This window comes from Gigantopelta aegis, chromosome 7, assembly GCF_016097555.1.
Source record: "Gigantopelta aegis isolate Gae_Host chromosome 7, Gae_host_genome, whole genome shotgun sequence".
NCBI lineage: Eukaryota > Metazoa > Mollusca > Gastropoda > Neomphalida > Peltospiridae > Gigantopelta > Gigantopelta aegis.
The window spans coordinates 28,202,055-28,221,779 of NC_054705.1; the positions used below are offsets into that span (position 1 = coordinate 28,202,055).

At 36.0% G+C, this 19,725-nt stretch overlaps 1 protein-coding gene across 2 annotated transcripts in view; it reads right to left on the reverse strand.

The window, feature by feature from the left end:
• Positions 1–19,725, reverse strand: part of LOC121377644 (clathrin light chain A-like) — a 29,521-nt gene continuing 9,796 nt past the window's right edge. The window contains exons 3-5 of one of the 2 annotated variants that reach the window (XM_041505717.1): positions 16,783–16,897; positions 13,408–13,520; positions 1–2,713 (exon numbers count right to left, since the gene is read on the reverse strand). In XM_041505717.1, coding sequence (XP_041361651.1) covers positions 2,540–2,713; positions 13,408–13,520; positions 16,783–16,897 — 402 coding nt within the window. In that variant the 3' untranslated portion in view covers positions 1–2,539. The remainder of the gene's footprint in view (positions 2,714–13,407; positions 13,521–16,782; positions 16,898–19,725) is intronic. The other variant, XM_041505716.1, reaches the window with a different exon arrangement.

Genomic DNA, 19,725 nt, shown 5'->3' on the forward strand with positions numbered 1-19,725 from the left:
TAACAGTTTTACATTTATTTTACATGAAATAATGACCGTGGAATGCACGACACTCTCAACTCAAAATTATAATCACCGACTCAAATTATTATCGCTCTAGTTAACAACAAAAAATGTGATCTAAATGAATGAGAATCACATATGCACACTTTTTAAAGTTTGGAACGAACGCTCTTATAAAACATGAAATAGCAACTGTATATTTGTTTTGTATATTAAATACATCCCATTAAAATTTCCATATCTGTGTGTTTGTTAACGTATTCCAAAAAGTGGCTCTTTCGTTTTTCACACACAATAATATCACTATATATCTAATTGTTTTCTGTTTGCAAAATCATTTTAATTACAGAAAATTATTATTAGAATAACCAGTGTTATGACAATTAAGTATAGACCATGCATGCAGTGATACAATGAAGGTGTTTGGTGTTTGGGTCCCTTAGAAATGTGTAAATTTGGGTCTCAAAAAGATAATAAATTCCGGGGGAATCGGTTACTAGTGAGTTATTAGCCCTCCTTCACTTCACAATTTGTATGCATGTGTGTGTGTGTATGAACAACCTGAAGCTATTTTAGCTATCATATTTCTATCAATGACCACTTGCTTCTGTGACATCAAATGACTCATCTCTACATGTATATGTAAATATGTATTATGTCAATAAGTGTAATATCACGGACATTCACTATGACATCAACTATCTGTGCAACCATAGAAATGACCAATCAATAAAGAGATCAGCATCCCATACACAAGGGAGATAACTCTGATATCAGCAACAGAGGACTTGCAGCCAAAAATTGAAAATTACTTCTTTTTAAAAAATTACGACTGTGTTTTTTTTTTAAAAGTACCAGTAATATAATTAAACTCTTATTGGAATGGTCTACCCCCACATGGCAATTACAAATTTCCACTTTTCCCCTCAAAACTGAAACTAAATAATTTTAAATTTAAAAAATGTCACTGCACTGTGGAGGCTGTGATAAATTTTGACAGAGCAGTGATATTTTTAAATAGTTTAAATTATTATCTCTCAGTGGAGGCTGTAATAAAGGTTTTGGTTTTTTTTTTAGCTCTATTCAATTCCACATTTTCTACTGAAAAGACCTATCATGATTAAAAAAAACAATAACCCTGCAACTTCAAAAAACAACACTTTCCCAGGATTACATTATTTTTTTTACTTCAGAAATATATCACAACTTTGTAATTTTTATGACTGTTAGATTATCAAACAAGTATTTATAGTGGTAAATGAAAAGGTTTGCTAGAATCTCTTCATTTTATCATTATCTATGGCAATGTCCCCAGTTGCACAAAACAACATGTCACTAACATGCATATATACAAAATGAAACAAATTACACAAACTCTAATTTGATCTGTATGAGGGACAATACAATTAAATCGCATGGCACTGTCCACGGTTCAAAAATCAGTGATTCAGTACAGTTCTGTAGGTACACTGGAAATCAAATTAGCAAAGTACATTTGTAAAGATCAATCCATCAAGAAATGGTCACAATAATCTGTGGATAACAGTAAAATTAAAAAAACAAAAAACACAATCACTGTGGTAAACATTTTAAGACAAGTCAACTTTTTAATTAGTCAAACTTTAGGTACTGCTTGTGCTGCTGTCTGTTGTAAATTAAGGTGATTATCTCAGTTATAAAACTCAGTTGGACACGGTGTTCATCATCGTTCATTACGAAATGGTAGTATGGTCTGTGAACTGTTCAAAACATTAGCTGTACACAAGTTTATTATTATATGAGTATGTAGTAGATCAGAAACAGACTAAGGCTAACATATTACATACATATGCACCCTGATAAAGGAAGAAACATCAAAGACAATAGTTACATATAATGATGTATATAACATGGATGAAAATTGGCAAAGTAACCTTTCTTGATTAAGAGCAACTACAAATTTTACAAAGACAATCTGTCAGTCTACCATCAATTCTTGCAAGATTTTCTTCCAACACCAAACATTCACACAACCAACAAAACGGTATGATAATAAACATTCTGGTGGGGTGTACAAAACGTTCAAACTAAAGGGAGATAATTCACACCAGTTAATGTAACAGTAGTGATCTATTAAGAAATTTTACAGATGATTATTTTCATGCTAATTATCAAATTAATAACTTGATTCCAAGGAGTCTTGGTTCCATGCATGAACAGTAATATACATACAACAAAGCATGACAACACAATGTATTGTAATTCAAGTCTCAAAAAATAAATACAATCCCCTACAACTAGATACGGTTTCACTTGACTTTTCAATGTACAGGTTGGAAACGAATCATGACAAGACTTAGATAAACCTTAAATTACAATTTTACATTGCAATAAATATACAAATAGTGAACTGAAATGGGGTTGAAGCATACATTTGGACATGCTGTCAGTTTGTAGGAAGAGATGAATACATGTTTACATTTCTTATCATTACTGACTGAGTTCAGTCATTGACTGATCACTGAGTTTTGAACCGCCGTCCACGTACACGAGGTGACTATCGAACGAGTGGGGTTTGTTTCAGCTGTAGTAGCAGTGATCTCATGCGCGACACGTCTTTCGAAGATTTCATGTTTTTCGGGTTGAACTCACACAGGCGACAGATTTTCTCCCACTGCTGGCCTGGGATCGACTCATCGCGCTCCTTCACAAACGCATCCTCGGCCGCTCTGAGGAGGAAATACACAGTTAAATATCAAAGATGTACAGTTATGATATATAATGCCGTAAATATTATAAAGAAATCTGCAGAATTAAATGTCTCACCTAGCATGAATATTTTCGGTATGAACATGCATAGGTGCAACTATATGCCAAGTTTGTGATAAACTGATATAAATGGGAAGCTTTGAACGTTAAACTTCAACACAAAAGTTGACGCAATCACCTCCATTAGAAAAGTAATACCTACGTGTATATCTCATCTTTTTATTATGTAATTTAAGCAAGACTTTAAAAACACCTATCAATGAATGAATACCAGTCAGTGTGAATAGATGTAAAATAAAATCATCAACATCACCCATGTAGGAACAATTAAGGATTGTTTGTTATTTCTTTTACATTCACTGGGGTATGAACACAAAAAAATCATCATCAAACTGTGTGAATCGGCAAAGCCGTTCTAACTCACAGGTACATGTAAGTTTGCTGATGATCTTTACGTTCAATCCTTATAACTAAATTTAAAACATACTTTCTAATAATAACTTTTGAAGTGCAAACTTTATTTTGAATTATTTTTGGTCCATAGACAATAACACTCAATAAGACAACTTGCCCATATAAAATGACATCATTAGATACATGTGTATGACGTACCCTGACAACGTAATTTTTTTTATGTTTATCAAGAAATTAACAAACTCCCATTGTTACATGTTTGTCTGCACCAATGGGATGACGTTACATTGTAATGAATGCAAGGGAAATTTAATTATAGATACATAAAAGAATGGATAAATAATAAATTATAAATTTAAATTATTAAAACACACTGTAAATGCTGTAGTAATGAAAGTATCAATGAACAGACACCATCACAGTATGAACACAGTGAAACAAAATATTAAATATCAGTATAAATTGTAACGTTTATAAATCTGTCGTAACCTACAGGGGACCAGGTTCATATGTTGTGGTATCCTGTACACTGAATAAATAGAACTCTGGCTTTTTTAAAATTTACATGTATATCACTTGAATAAAATACAAAGTCATATTGATTGGGAACAGTCAATCTAATTAAAATTAGCTCCACTATTACATGTGGATCTAACACCAGCCAGTTGGAGCTCATGTCCACCAATCAAAACCTTACTTGTAGAATCCTGCCAGTGATTTAAAAATAATTTGAAAACATTCCGAATTATCCTGAGGGTATACATGTGTGAATTACGAATGCCGTAAAACATGTTTTATTTTATAAAATAAATAATTTTTAATGTAAAATTGAAGACTGATAACCCACCCCGTACGTATTGGTATGGTTCGCTGTACTGCGGCCACTAAAATAGACTCGCCCGATATTTTTAGAATTTGTATGCTCCCAAATAACGTTATAAAAGGCGAAGTGTGATTGGTCAATATTTAAATTATTATTTACAGACGAAATGTTACCTGGAAATTGGGGACTACGCAGTGTTGTTAGCAATCTGATTAAAATTAGTTCTACTGGTCTAAATAAGGCATTCGTAATTCACACGAAACATATCGTATACCCTCAGGATAATTCTGAATGTTTTCAAATTATTTTTAAATCACTGGCACGATTCTGCAAGTAAGGTTTTGATTGGTGGACATGAGCTCCAAGTGGCTGAAGTTAGATCCACATGTAATAGTGGAGCTAATTTTAATTAGATTGGGGAACAGTGTGTAAAGTGGATTACATCATTTCTTATACATGTACAATTGATACTGAAAATAAAAGGCTTTTAGAAAAACAAATTCCGAGGTAATAAACAAAACAAACTTGATACAAGCTACTATAAAATTTATGCCACTAAAGCTCATTACAAGGGAAAATTATTTCACTTGAGACATAAATTTGATAATAACTGGTAACTTGTTTATTATGCTCTATTTATGTATTATTTACACTTTAAATCATAATATACTGACATACTGCTAATACCAGGCATCCTTCTTACTTAGCTATCCATGCTAAGATGTTATATAAATGTATGTCCACTAATATTAACTATATTTAAAAAAAGAAAAACCTCAAATGATGGACCACTGTAATTTTCATAACATGTGATCATAACAGTTCTGGGTGTTAAAGGTTGTTGTTTTAACACACCACTGGAGCACATTGATTAATTAACCATCAGCTATTGCATGTCAAACATTTGGTAATTCTGACTCAAAAGTCATCAGAGGAAACCCGCTACATTTTTCCTGATGCAACAAGGGTTCTTTTATATGCACTTTCCAACAGACAGGAAAGCACATACCACGGCCTTTGACCTATTGTGGTACACTGGTTGGAATGGGGAAAAAATCAGTTGAATGGATCCATAGAGGTGGTTTGATCCTGCACTCAATCGACTAAACTAAATCCTGGCCCAGTTCTGGGTCTAAATCCTTGATTTGTCCTAATAAACATTTATCATTAAAAAAAGCTTAGATGTTATTCTTTTGACATGTCTAATTTTAAAACTTATTCTTATTAAACATCAACAGTACAAGTTATTAAAAAAAGCTTAGATGTTATTCTTTTGACATGTCTAATTTTAAAACTTATTCTTATTAAACATCAACAGTACAAGTTATTAAAAAAAGCTTAGATGTTATTCTTTTGACATGTCTAATTTTAAAACTTATTCTTATTAAACATCAACAGTACAAGTTATTAAAAAAAGATGAAGATATTTCTACATAAATATAAAGCAGCATAAAACGCATCGAAAACAAGTGTCGACATTTAAGTTGTCAGGTATCTTGAGTAATAGAAGTGCAGTTTAATGACATACGACCATGCATACCTGTATACGTTTTGAATTAACAGAAAAAAGAATGCAAAAAAAAAAGCCAAAACCAGCATACGAAGGGATATACCATAGATATATGTTGATAAATGTACCTTAATTTTATTTATATACAATTATGAATAAAAATATTTCAGTGGAAATGATGAGATTAAAAGGTGGAAGCGAAAAAAAATGTCTGGGATTAAAAAAAAAAAGTAAAGTAAAAAACATGCATTTCTTTCGCTACAAAAAACGTCTGGCTTACTCTTCTGAACTGGAAAAATGCAAATACAAATATAAAACTATTAAAAAGTGAAACTGTAAGAGGCATTATTTTTAACACTAAGACGGTAGGAACAAGAAAACAATAGAAACGGTCCTATTTTTAAAAATCTATTCTAAGGGCCATCACCTTATCTAAATAACTACTGTAAAAATACAAAATACAAACAATCTAAAAAGAATTCTCAAAAATATTTCTGTCTGTTAAACTGACAGAGAAACAATTAATAAAGAAAAATTAGAAATAACAAAAATATAAAATCTGTTGCAATGGCCTCCACCTTATCTAAAAGAAATATGGTAACAATATCAAACTAGAAAAAGCTAACATCAAGTCTATACGGAACAATGTGCCGTAACATAACCACACTAACACTAACAGTAACACTAACAGTAACAATAATCTTACCTCCTAGTAGAGATAGAAGAAAAAAAAATCATAAAGTTTTAGTAAAAGGTCCACTATCCAATATAAAACAAAAACACCCAATCATAGTATTTTAGTCACATAACTACAATATGACTAATAGTTACTTTATTGCACAAGCCATAGCCATATTTTAGACAGTTAATGTGTGTCAAAGTATTGCAAGTCAAAGATGAAAGGATTCCTAAGTCATTTTGATTGGCCAAGTTCCTAAGGTGCCTACAATTTCACAAGTGAATATTTCAACTCATTCCCTCCATTACTGGTTGTATTTTATAATAAACACAAATATAAATTAATATGCTGTTCTTTTTGTAAAGTTAAAATTGTAATCAAGCGTGCATAATGGATCTAGGGCACATATTTTCGAAGCATTCTTAACCTACGAAATGATAAAACCATCATAAGCTATGACTTAACTATGGCGTGCGCTGTAGTGACTTCATAACCTACGAAATGATAAAACCATCATAAGCTATGACTTAACTATGGTGTGTGCTGTAGTGACTTCATAACCTACGAAATCATAAAACCATCATAAGCTATGACTTAACTATGGTGTGTGCTGTAGTGACTTCATAACCTACGAAATGATAAAACCATCATAAGCTATGACTTAACTATGGTGTGTGCTGTAGTGACTTCATAACCTACGAAATGATAAAACCATCATAAGCTATGACTTAACTATGGTGTGTGCTGTAGTGACTTCATAACCTACGAAATGATAAAACCATCATAAGCTATGACTTAACTATGGTGTGTGCTGTAGTGACTTCATAACCTACGAAATCATAAAACCATCATAAGCTATGACTTAACTATGGTGTGTGCTGTAGTGACTTCATAACCTACGAAATGATAAAACCATCATAAGCTATGACTTAACTATGGTGTGTGCTGTAGTGACTTCATAACCTACGAAATCATAAAACCATCATAAGCTATGACTTAACTATGGTGTGTGCTGTAGTGACTTCATAACCTACGAAATGATAAAACCATCATAAGCTATGACTTAACTATGGTGTGTGCTGTAGTGACTTCATAACCTACGAAATGATAAAACCATCATAAGCTATGACTTAACTATGGTGTGTGCTGTAGTGACTTCATAACCTACGATGGTTTTACGATTTCGTAGCGCTAAGATGGCTTTGATTAGGATTAGGATATTGTATTAATGTGCCCATATCGAAAAGAGGTTCAGGCATGATGGCTTGAAAATATGGGCTCAGGTTATTGAAACAGTACCTACATGTAGCATTCACAGATGAGAATGCCCTCACCCAAATAATCTTGAAAATATGGGCTCAGGTTATTGAAACAGTACCTACATGTAGCATTCACAGATGAGAATGCCCTCACCCAAATAATCTTGAAAATATGGGCTCAGGTTATTGAAACAGTACCTACATGTAGCATTCACAGATGAGAATGCCCTCACCCAAATAATCTTGAAAATATGGGCTCAGGTTATTGAAACAGTACCTACATGTAGCATTCACAGATGAGAATGCCCTCACCCAAATAATCTTGAAAATATGGGCTCAGGTTATTGAAACAGTACCTACATGTAGCATTCACAGATGAGAATGCCCTCACCCAAATAATCTTGAAAATATGGGCTCAGGTTATTGAAACAGTACCTACATGTAGCATTCACAGATGAGAATGCCCTCACCCAAATAATCTTGAAAATATGGGCTCAGGTTATTGAAACAGTACCTACATGTAGCATTCACAGATGAGAATGCCCTCACCCAAATAATCTTGAAAATATGGGCTCAGGTTATTGAAACAGTACCTACATGTAGCATTCACAGATGAGAATGCCCTCACCCAAATAATCTTGAAAATATGGGCTCAGGTTATTGAAACAGTACCTACATGTAGCATTCACAGATGAGAATGCCCTCACCCAAATAATCTTGAAAATATGGGCTCAGGTTATTGAAACAGTACCTACATGTAGCATTCACAGATGAGAATGCCCTCACCCAAATAATCTTGAAAATATGGGCTCAGGTTATTGAAACAGTACCTACATGTAGCATTCACAGATGAGAATGCCCTCACCCAAATAATCTTGAAAATATGGGCTCAGGTTATTGAAACAGTACCTACATGTAGCATTCACAGATGAGAATGCCCTCACCCAAATAATCTTGAAAATATGGGCTCAGGTTATTGAAACAGTACCTACATGTAGCATTCACAGATGAGAATGCCCTCACCCAAATAATCTTGAAAATATGGGCTCAGGTTATTGAAACAGTACCTACATGTAGCATTCACAGATGAGAATGCCCTCACCCAAATAATCTTGAAAATATGGGCTCAGGTTATTGAAACAGTACCTACATGTAGCATTCACAGATGAGAATGCCCTCACCCAAATAATCTTGAAAATATGGGCTCAGGTTATTGAAACAGTACCTACATGTAGCATTCACAGATGAGAATGCCCTCACCCAAATAATCTTGAAAATATGGGCTCAGGTTATTGAAACAGTACCTACATGTAGCATTCACAGATGAGAATGCCCTCACCCAAATAATCTTGAAAATATGGGCTCAGGTTATTGAAACAGTACCTACATGTAGCATTCACAGATGAGAATGCCCTCGCCCAAAAAATATTGAAAATTACAGTGGCTTATTTAGAAACTTGCTTAAAGGTCATAATGTTGAGCAGGTTATAAATAATAATGCAAGGCAGTCAAGAAAAGTTTGAAAATATAATGGCCTGAAAGACAATTTCCTGGCATCTGAGTAAAAAGATTAATCATTTTCTAAATATTAGTTTAGATAATTTTAAGATTTTTTTAACTGATGTTTTTTTTTGGGGGGAGTTGGGGGGATGGTTTCGCAATATTTTTATCCATCTTATATTTCATAATAGTTTATATTTTTTACAATATTTGGCACACATTAGTTATCAAGAAACACCTTTGCCACCTCCTGTCTCTCGCCTCTACAGCTTACATTTTGCACCAAATATCGAATTATGTTCTACATGTCTATGTAGTGTTATTAATCATTTGTTAAAAATGTTTACCGGGAAAAAATGTTTTTTACCATTCTTTTTTGTTTGTTTATTTTATGTCAAGTCTTTGGCTGTAGACTACGGCTAAATATTACACTAAAAAAAAAAATATTCTTTAATTTTCGGAAGTATTTTTGTTCCTTGACTTTGTATTATTCAATATTATGTTTAAATGATGGAGACGTAACAACGGCTGCCTTATTGGAATTTGCCAACAATTCGCTGCTGTCACTTGTTTGGCTGACTGGTATTAATTAATATGCCGGTTACGCGAGGGTGCATTGACCTGTGTACGCCGCTTTTGTCCAGACAAGTATCTACATTTACACTGCTCACAGATTTCGCGAGATGAAAACGGACCAATGGTGATGAAGATAACATGCCTGGATAACATAACCGCGGCCATGTTGGAATCGCTGAAATGGTGGTTAGTATAAAAACCGGACTATTGGTTAAGTATAAAATCCGGATTGCTTGGTTGGTATAAAACCCAGACTGCTGGGGGTGAAACTGAGCAAATATTGACAAAACCCAGAACAAAATTGGGCAGCACAAAAATTATCATCTATTGATACTGTTTTCTATATAAGGAGGGGACCATGGGATGCATTGCATCAGTCCTTTACACCCGAGGTGCATGATCACGCTTCAGTGGACCTTAATGTCATCTCAGAAACCTAATAATACAGTAACTGCACATCTCCTGAAGGTCGTTTGAAAACAAGCTGCTTTAACACCAGCCAGCCCAAGTGTTTGAACGTCATTATACTCATTCAGTGACTGTTCATTGTGTATTATTCAAAACTTCTTTTTATCAATATGTGCAAGCTTTTCGGGTGATATTTTCTATAGAACACAACCACTCACTTGGATATGACAACAAATTATTAGCAATCTGGCAAATTTGGTCATATACTCTATGTGATATTTTAAGTACCAGTAGCCTATCAGCCAACTAATAATGAAACATATTCATCGTCAACATTAATTCATATATCACGCTTTGATGAAAGACCGCTTAACCCATGGCCATGTGACCAGGTTACCAAACAAGGGTAAGTGACAGATTAAGAGATCAGGCTAGAGATTGTCAAACAAGGGTAAGTGACAGATTAGGAGATCAGGCTAGAGATTGTCAAACAAGGGTAAGTGACAGATTAGGAGATCAGGCTAGAGACTGTCAAACAAGGGTAAGTGACAGATTAGGAGATCAGGCTAGAGACTGTCAAACAAGGGTAAGTGACAGATTAGGAGATCAGGCTAGAGATTGTCATTGTCAAACAAGGGTAAGTGACAGATTAGGAGATCAGACTAGAGATTGTCAAACAAGGGTAAGTGACAGATTAGGAGATCAGACTAGAGATTGTCAAACAAGGGTAGTGACAGATTAGGAGATCAGGCTAGATACTGTCAAACAAGGGTAAGTGACAGATTAGGAGATCAGGCTAGAGATTGTCATTGTCAAACAAGGGTAAGTGACAGATTAGGAGATCAGACTAGAGATTGTCAAACAAGGGTAAGTGACAGATTAGAAGATCAGACTAGAGATTGTCAAACAAGGGTAAGTGACAGATTAGGAGATCAGGCTAGAGACTGTCAAACAAGGGTAAGTGACAGATTAGGAGATCAGGCTAGAGATTGTCAAACAAGGGTAAGTGACAGATTAGGAGATCAGACTAGAGATTGTCAAACAAGGGTAAGTGACAGATTAGGAGATCAGACTAGAGATTGTCAAACAAGGGTAAGTGACAGATTAGGAGATCAGGCTAGAGACTGTCAAACAAGGGTAAGTGACAGATTAGGAGATCAGGCTAGAGATTGTCACTGTCAAACAAGGGTAAGTGACAGATTAGGAGATCAGACTAGAGATTGTCAAACAAGGGTAAGTGACAGATTAGGAGATCAGACTAGAGATTGTCATTGTCAAACAAGGGTAAGTGACAGATTAGGAGATCAGGCTAGAGACTGTCAAACAAGGGTAAGTGACAGATTAGGAGATCAGGCTAGAGATTGTCATTGTCAAACAAGTCAAACAAGGGTAAGTGACAGATTAGGAGATCAGACTAGAGATTGTCAAACAAGGGTAAGTGACAGATTAGGAGATCAGACTAGAGATTGTCAAACAAGGGTAAGTGACAGATTAGGAGATCAGGCTAGAGACTGTCAAACAAGGGTAAGTGACAGATTAGGAGATCAGGCTAGAGACTGTCAAACAAGGGTAAGTGACAGATTAGGAGATCAGGCTAGAGATTGTCAAACAAGGGTAAGTGACAGATTAGGAGATCAGACTAGAGATTGTCATTGTCAAACAAGGGTAAGTGACAGATTAGGAGATCAGACTAGAGATTGTCAAACAAGGGTAAAGTGACAGATTAGGAGATCAGGCTAGAGACTGTCAAACAAGGGTAAGTGACAGATTAGGAGATCAGGCTAGAGATTGTCATTGTCAAACAAGGGTAAGTGACAGATTAGGAGATCAGACTAGAGATTGTCAAACAAGGGTAAGTGACAGATTAGGAGATCAGACTAGAGATTGTCATTGTCAAACAAGGGTAAGTGACAGATTAGGAGATCAGACTAGAGATTGTCAAACAAGGATAAGTGACAGATTAGAAGATCAGACTAGAGATTGTCAAACAAGGGTAAGTGACAGATTAGGAGAACAGGCTAGAGACTGTCAAACAAGGGTAAGTGACAGATTAGGAGATCAGGCTAGAGATTGTCAAACAAGGGTAAGTGACAGATTAGGAGATCAGACTAGAGATTGTCAAACAAGGGTAAGTGACAGATTAGGAGATCAGACTAGAGATTGTCAAACAAGGGTAAGTGACAGATTAGGAGATCAGGCTAGAGACTGTCAAACAAGGGTAAGTGACAGATTAGGAGATCAGGCTAGAGATTGTCACTGTCAAACAAGGGTAAGTGACAGATTAGGAGATCAGACTAGAGATTGTCAAACAAGGGTAAGTGACAGATTAGGAGATCAGACTAGAGATTGTCATTGTCAAACAAGGGTAAGTGACAGATTAGGAGATCAGGCTAGAGACTGTCAAACAAGGGTAAGTGACAGATTAGGAGATCAGGCTAGAGATTGTCATTGTCAAACAAGGGTAAGTGACAGATTAGGAGATCAGACTAGAGATTGTCAAACAAGGGTAAGTGACAGATTAGGAGATCAGACTAGAGATTGTCAAACAAGGGTAAGTGACAGATTAGGAGATCAGACTAGAGATTGTCAAACAAGGGTAAGTGACAGATTAGGAGATCAGGCTAGAGACTGTCAAACAAGGGTAAGTGACAGATTAGGAGATCAGGCTAGAGATTGTCATTGTCAAACAAGGGTAAGTGACAGATTAGGAGATCAGACTAGAGATTGTCAAACAAGGGTAAGTGACAGATTAGGAGATCAGACTAGAGATTGTCATTGTCAAACAAGGGTAAGTGACAGATTAGGAGATCAGACTAGAGATTGTCAAACAAGGGTAAAGTGACAGATTAGGAGATCAGGCTAGAGACTGTCAAACAAGGGTAAGTGACAGATTAGGAGATCAGGCTAGAGATTGTCATTGTCAAACAAGGGTAAGTGACAGATTAGGAGATCAGACTAGAGATTGTCAAACAAGGGTAAGTGACAGATTAGGAGATCAGACTAGAGATTGTCATTGTCAAACAAGGGTAAGTGACAGATTAGGAGATCAGACTAGAGATTGTCAAACAAGGGTAAGTGACAGATTAGGAGATCAGACTAGAGATTGTCAAAGATATCTTAGCGCTACAATGTCATAAAAATAAAACAAAACATATTATAGCAGTGTTCGAGATTAAATTTTTTGGCCAGTATCCCATTTGGATACTAACATTTCAAAATCTGGTATCCCACCTGAGAATTTAGTATTATATGGTATCCCGGTGGGATACTGGGTTCTTGAAGTCTGGTATCCAAAATTAAATTCTAGTATCCCCGGGATATCGGGATACCGTTAATCTCGAACACTGTTATAGATATCACAAAAACCATTGTAGGCTATACGTTACTATAGCATGTCATCGCTTACGATGGTTTTACGACATCATAGCGCTGTGATATCTTTGACAATGTGTGCGCAGGTTAGCTGACCGGCTACGTGTATGGCCCACCTGTTGTTTTCCTTGGTTTTCTCAAGCTGCTCGGCGTGGTGCTTGTACCAGTCCTCGAGTTCCTTCCGTGCCGCCGCCAGCCACTTCTCCTGCTTCTCCTCCTCCTCCACATCTACACAAAACACACAGTTCAGAATGATAAACAGTCTCTATCACAACATACACGTCACAATGATAAACAGTCTCTATCACAACACACAGTTTAGAATGATAAACAGTCTCTATCACAACACACAGTTCAGAATGATAAACAGTCTCTATCACAACACACAGTTCAGAATGATAAACAGTCTCTATCACAACACACAGTTCAGAATGATAAACAGTCTCTATCACAACATACATGTCAGAATGATAAACAGTCTTTATCACAACATACACGTCAAAATGATAAACAGTCTCTATCACAACATACATGTCAACATAAACGTCAGAATGATAAACAGTCTCTATCACAACATACATGTCAGAATGATAAACAGTCTCTATCACAACACACAGTTCAGAATGATGGTCTCTATCACAACATACACGTCACAATGATAAACAGTCTCTATCACAACACACACATCATAATAATAAAGTCTCTATCACAACTTACACGTCACAATGATAAACAGTCTCTATCACAACATACATGTCACAATGATATCACAACATACATGTCACAATGATAAACAGTCTCTATCACAACACACACATCATAATAATAAAGTCTCTATCACAACATACACGTCACAATGATAAACAGTCTCTATCACAACATACATGTCACAATGATATCACAACATACACGTCACAGTGATAAACAGTCTCTATCACAACATACACGTCACAATGAAAAACTATTTGTATGTACATTGTATATATAGAGCACAGCCTCTTTAACATGTACAATGTAACTACAGTTCATTAATACTATTTTGACGTGAGCCTCTTTAGGCAAAAAATCACATATTCTTACTGGCAGTTGTGGCCAGCTGTCCAGTATTTATACCCATTATTCTCAATAACAATGGTTTTCTGACCAGAATTTAGTCATAAAGTGAGAATACTTGCCGAAAACCACTTTTACAACTCAAAATTCCAAGGCATTTTACAGTGAAAAATCTAAATTTAAAGACACAGGAAACTGAGTTGTCTTCCGTTTCCTGTTATTAAATCGATTCTGGTGAGTGTCATATGCAAAAACCGCAGGAAATATGAATTGCACTGTATACAGTATGTCGAATGGCGTGACGTCAGGCGAGATATCTCGCCTGCAGTAGTCAGAAGGTTAAAATGTAACTACAGTCCATTAATACTATTTTGACGTGAGCCTCTTTAAAATGTAACTACAGTCCACTAATACTATTTTGACGTGAGCCTCTTTAACATGTAATTACAGTCCACTAATACTATTTTGATGTGAGCCTCTTTAAAATGTAACTACAGTCCATTAATACTATTTTGACGTGAGCCTCTTTAACATGTAATTACAGTCCACTAATACTATTTTGATGTGAGCCTCTTTAAAATGTAACTAGTCCATTAATACTATTTTGACGTGAGCCTCTTTAACATTTAACTACAGTCCATTAATACTATTTTGACGTGAGCCTCTTTAAAATGTAACTAGTCCATTAATACTATTTTGACGTGAGCCTCTTTAACATTTAACTACAGTCCATTAATACTATTTTGACGTGAGCCTCTTTAACATTTAACTACAGTCCATTAATACTATTTTGACATGAGCCTCTTTAAAATGTAACTACAGTCCATTAATACTATTTTGACGTGAGCCTCTTTAACATGTAACTAGTCTATTAATACTATTTTGAAGTGAGCCTCTTTAACATGTAACTAAAGTACTAATCAAAATTATACCCAGGTGATTTTTCAGTCTTATATATTGGTTATAAAAATCCCTGGAATAAAAACCATAAAAATGTGTCAGTATTATCATGACCTGTTATGGTATTCAAACAACCAGTAGAAAAAATGACAATAAATGACCTGTTATAGATAGAAATATGAGATTTATTTACAATTATACTGCAAAACATATGTAATTTGGAACAGACTATAACACCCAGATTGATATTGATTAAAGCTGACAGGTAAAATCACAAGTACTAAGCTAAGCAGAGGGTTGGTCTCAGGTGTGTTCAATATCAAACTGGGTGTTATAGTCTGTTTCAAATTACATATGTTTTGCAATAAAATTATAAATAAATGTCATATTTCTATCTATAACAGGTCATTTATTGTCATTTTAGGTATCGGTTGTTTGAATACCATAACAGGTCATGATAATACTGATACATTTTTATGGTTTTTAATCCAGAGATTTTCATAAATAATATATAAGACTGGAAAATCACCTGGGTATAATTTTGATTAGTACTTTAGTCTATTAATACGATTTTGAAGTGAGCCTCTTTAACATGTAACAAGTGATGGAGATACCCGTGAGAGATTTTTCATATCCCACAATGTGAGATATGCTTTTTGAGAGGTCATGACCTCCGATCACATGATCCACGGAACTACTTTATCTCATTCATAAACAACATGCCATTAAAACTTTACGTTCGTGGCTAGATGCAATTAATAAAAAAAATAAAAAATAAAAATAAAAAATACATTTTACATACAGCCACATTTCCACAACACAGCACCGTGAAATTAGTCATATTCTCAGTAACACGGTATCGGACCACCAGGCACGTGCTTTGGAAATGCACTCGACAGACACAACTTCAACGAAAATTATTGATTCTTGTACTACATCTTCTACAAATCTTCTTGGCAAATTGTCTTCAATTTTTTCTGCTCCAATATATGGTGGAACCATAAATATTAACTTTTGTAAACACAATAACGATGAAACTGAATCTCCTAAAAGCAAGCCCAAACGTCGAAAACTCACACGTGACACTGAGACCAACGCGCTTTGAATTTTGAAAGTTTAAACGTTTTGCAGAAAACTCAAATGATGGACTTTGAATAGTGATTGTTATATTATAGTTTATTAAACTGATATTCTGTTTACTACTAGTGTGTGTTATTTGTTTTAATTATTTTTATTTTTGGGATGGAGGGACTCTATGACATTGCGAAAGCATAAATACTTTAATAGTATAAAAAGAGTGCATATGCGCTCTGAATCACTCCGCTGTTTTGTTTACGTTCAGTGTTCTGTTTAGTGAGAGACAAAAAATATATTTGGCGACTCAAATTAATAATGTAGCGCGTTGTAATAAATAGAATACTATACTCGTCCCCATGAGAGCCCGTTTATATTACAACTCGTGTGTAAACACTCGTTGTAATATAAACGGTCTCTCACGGGGACTCGTTTAGTATTCTCTATGATTTGAGCACCAAACCTTTCTTCTCCAGTCTGTCTTTCTGCTCCTCTCTCCATTTCTTTATTTTCTCGGGTTCCGCTCGTATTTCATCCATTTGAGAAATAGCAGAATATCCATCACTTGGCCCATTTGTCTGAAAGTAATGTAAAAATTTGTTTTGTTTAAAGACACCACTAGAGCACATATATTCAATAATCAGAGCCTATTGGAAGTAAATTTTTTGGTAATTGTGACATATAGTCTAGAGAGGAAACCCGCTATATATTTCTGTTACTACTCAGGGATCTTTTATATGCACAATCACAAAGACAGGATAGCACATATCAAGGCCTTTGATATACTAGTCATGTTGTATTGGCTGGAACAAAAGAACAGCCAAATGGGTCCACCAAGGGGGACCGATCCCAGACGGACTGCGCATCAGATGAGCACTTCACCCACTGGGCTACGTCCTTCCCCTTGTCAGTAAGACATGATGAAACTAAAAAACTTTCAGTGCTCATTGATGGTAAACCCCAAAATTATTACCAATTTCTGTAACCAAATTGAAATTTCCTTTCACTCAAAATGCCTGTAGATTACAAATGGCCAGCAGAACCATGAATTAAAATCTAACTAGCATATGAGATAATAATAACTACAGCATCTGTCTCAAACTTTGTGGAAAAATGACCAGCAGTTATTTTAAGGGAGGCATGATTTGACATATCCACCAACCCCTGCAATTAAGAAAATGTCCACGGCACAGAAAAACATGTCACTGACAAAAAACCTGAATATAGTTATAGGCAAAAGTGTGCCACAGAGAACTAGAAACTTGACGGAAATCTCCACGGCACTGCAATTACAGGGCCCTCTGGCTAGGCTAGTGAATGTTTGGCCAGGGCTAGTAGAACTATTTACCTGTGATACTATAATATATAGAGCACTAGCCCTCTGGCTAGGCTAGTGAATGTTTGGTCAGGGCTAGTAGAACTATTTACCTGTGATACTATAATATATAGAGCACTAGCCCTCTGGCTAGGCTAGTGAATGTTTGGTCAGGGCTAGTAGAACTATTTACCTGTGATACTATAATATATAGAGCACTAGCCCACTGGCTAGGCTAGTGAATGTTTGGTCAGGGCTAGTAGAACTATTTACCTGTGATACTATAATATATAGAGCACTAGCCCTCTGGCTAGGCTAGTGAATGTTTGGCCAGGGCTAGTAGAACTATTTACCTGTGATACTATAATATATAGAGCACTAGCCCTCTGGCTAGGCTAGTGAATGTTTGGCCAGGGCTAGTAGAACTATTTACCTGTGATACTATAATATATAGAGCACTAGCCCTCTGGCTAGGCTAGTGAATGTTTGGGCAGGGCTAGTAGAACTATTTACCTGTGATACTATAATATATAGAGCACTAGCCCTCTGGCTAGGCTAGTGAATGTTTGGTCAGGGCTAGTAGAACTATTTACCTGTGATACTATAATATATAGAGCACTAGCCCTCTGGCTAGGCTAGTGAATGTTTGGTCAGGGCTAGTAGAACTATTTACCTGTGATACTATAATATATAGAGCACTAGCCCTCTGGCTAGGCTAGTGAATGTTTGGTCAGGGCTAGTAGAACTATTTACCTGTGATACTATAATATATAGAGCACTAGCCCTCTGGCTAGGCTAGTGAATGTTTGGTCAGGGCTAGTAGAACTATTTACCTGTGATACTATAATATATAGAGCACTAGCCCTCTGGCTAGGCTAGTGAATGTTTGGCCAGGGCTAGTAGAACTATTTACCTGTGATACTATAATATATAGAGCACTAGCCCTCTGGCTAGGCTAGTGAATGTTTGGCCAGGGCTAGTAGAACTATTTACCTGTGATACTATAATATATAGAGCACTAGCCCTCTGGCTAGGCTAGTGAATGTTTGGCCAGGGCTAGTAGAACTATTTACCTGTGATACTATAATATATAGAGCACTAGCCCTCTGGCTAGGCTAGTGAATGTTTGGCCAGGGCTAGTAGAACTATTTACCTGTGATACTATAATATATAGAGCACTAGCCCTCTGGCTAGGCTAGTGAATGTTTGGCCAGGGCTAGTAGAACTATTTACCTGTGATACTATAATATATAGAGCACTAGCCCTCTGGCTAGGCTAGTGAATGTTTGGCCAGGGCTAGTAGAACTATTTACCTGTGATACTATAATATATAGAGCACTAGCCCTCTGGCTAGGCTAGTGAATGTTTGGCCAGGGCTAGTAGAACTATTTACCTGTGATACTATAATATATAGAGCACTAGCCCTCTGGCTAGGCTAGTGAATGTTTGGCCAGGGCTAGTAGAACTATTTACCTGTGATACTATAATATATAGAGCACTAGCCCTCTGGCTAGGCTAGTGAATGTTTGGCCAGGGCTAGTAGAACTATTTACCTGTGATACTATAATATATAGAGCACTAGCCCTCTGGCTAGGCTAGTGAATGTTTGGCCAGGGCTAGTAGAACTATTTACCTGTGATACTATAATATATAGAGCACTAGCCCTCTGGCTAGGCTAGTGAATGTTTGGCCAGGGCTAGTAGAACTATTTACCTGTGATACTATAATATATAGAGCACTAGCCCTCTGGCTAGGCTAGTGAATGTTTGGCCAGGGCTAGTAGAACTATTTACCTGTGATACTATAATATATAGAGCACTAGCCCTCTGGCTAGGCTAGTGAATGTTTGGCCAGGGCTAGTAGAACTATTTACCTGTGATACTATAATATATAGAGCACTAGCCCTCTGGCTAGGCTAGTGAATGTTTGGCCAGGGCTAGTAGAACTATTTACCTGTGATACTATAATATATAGAGCACTAGCCCTCTGGCTAGGCTAGTGAATGTTTGGCCAGGGCTAGTAGAACTATTTACCTGTGATACTATAATATATAGAGCACTAGCCCTCTGGCTAGGCTAGTGAATGTTTGGC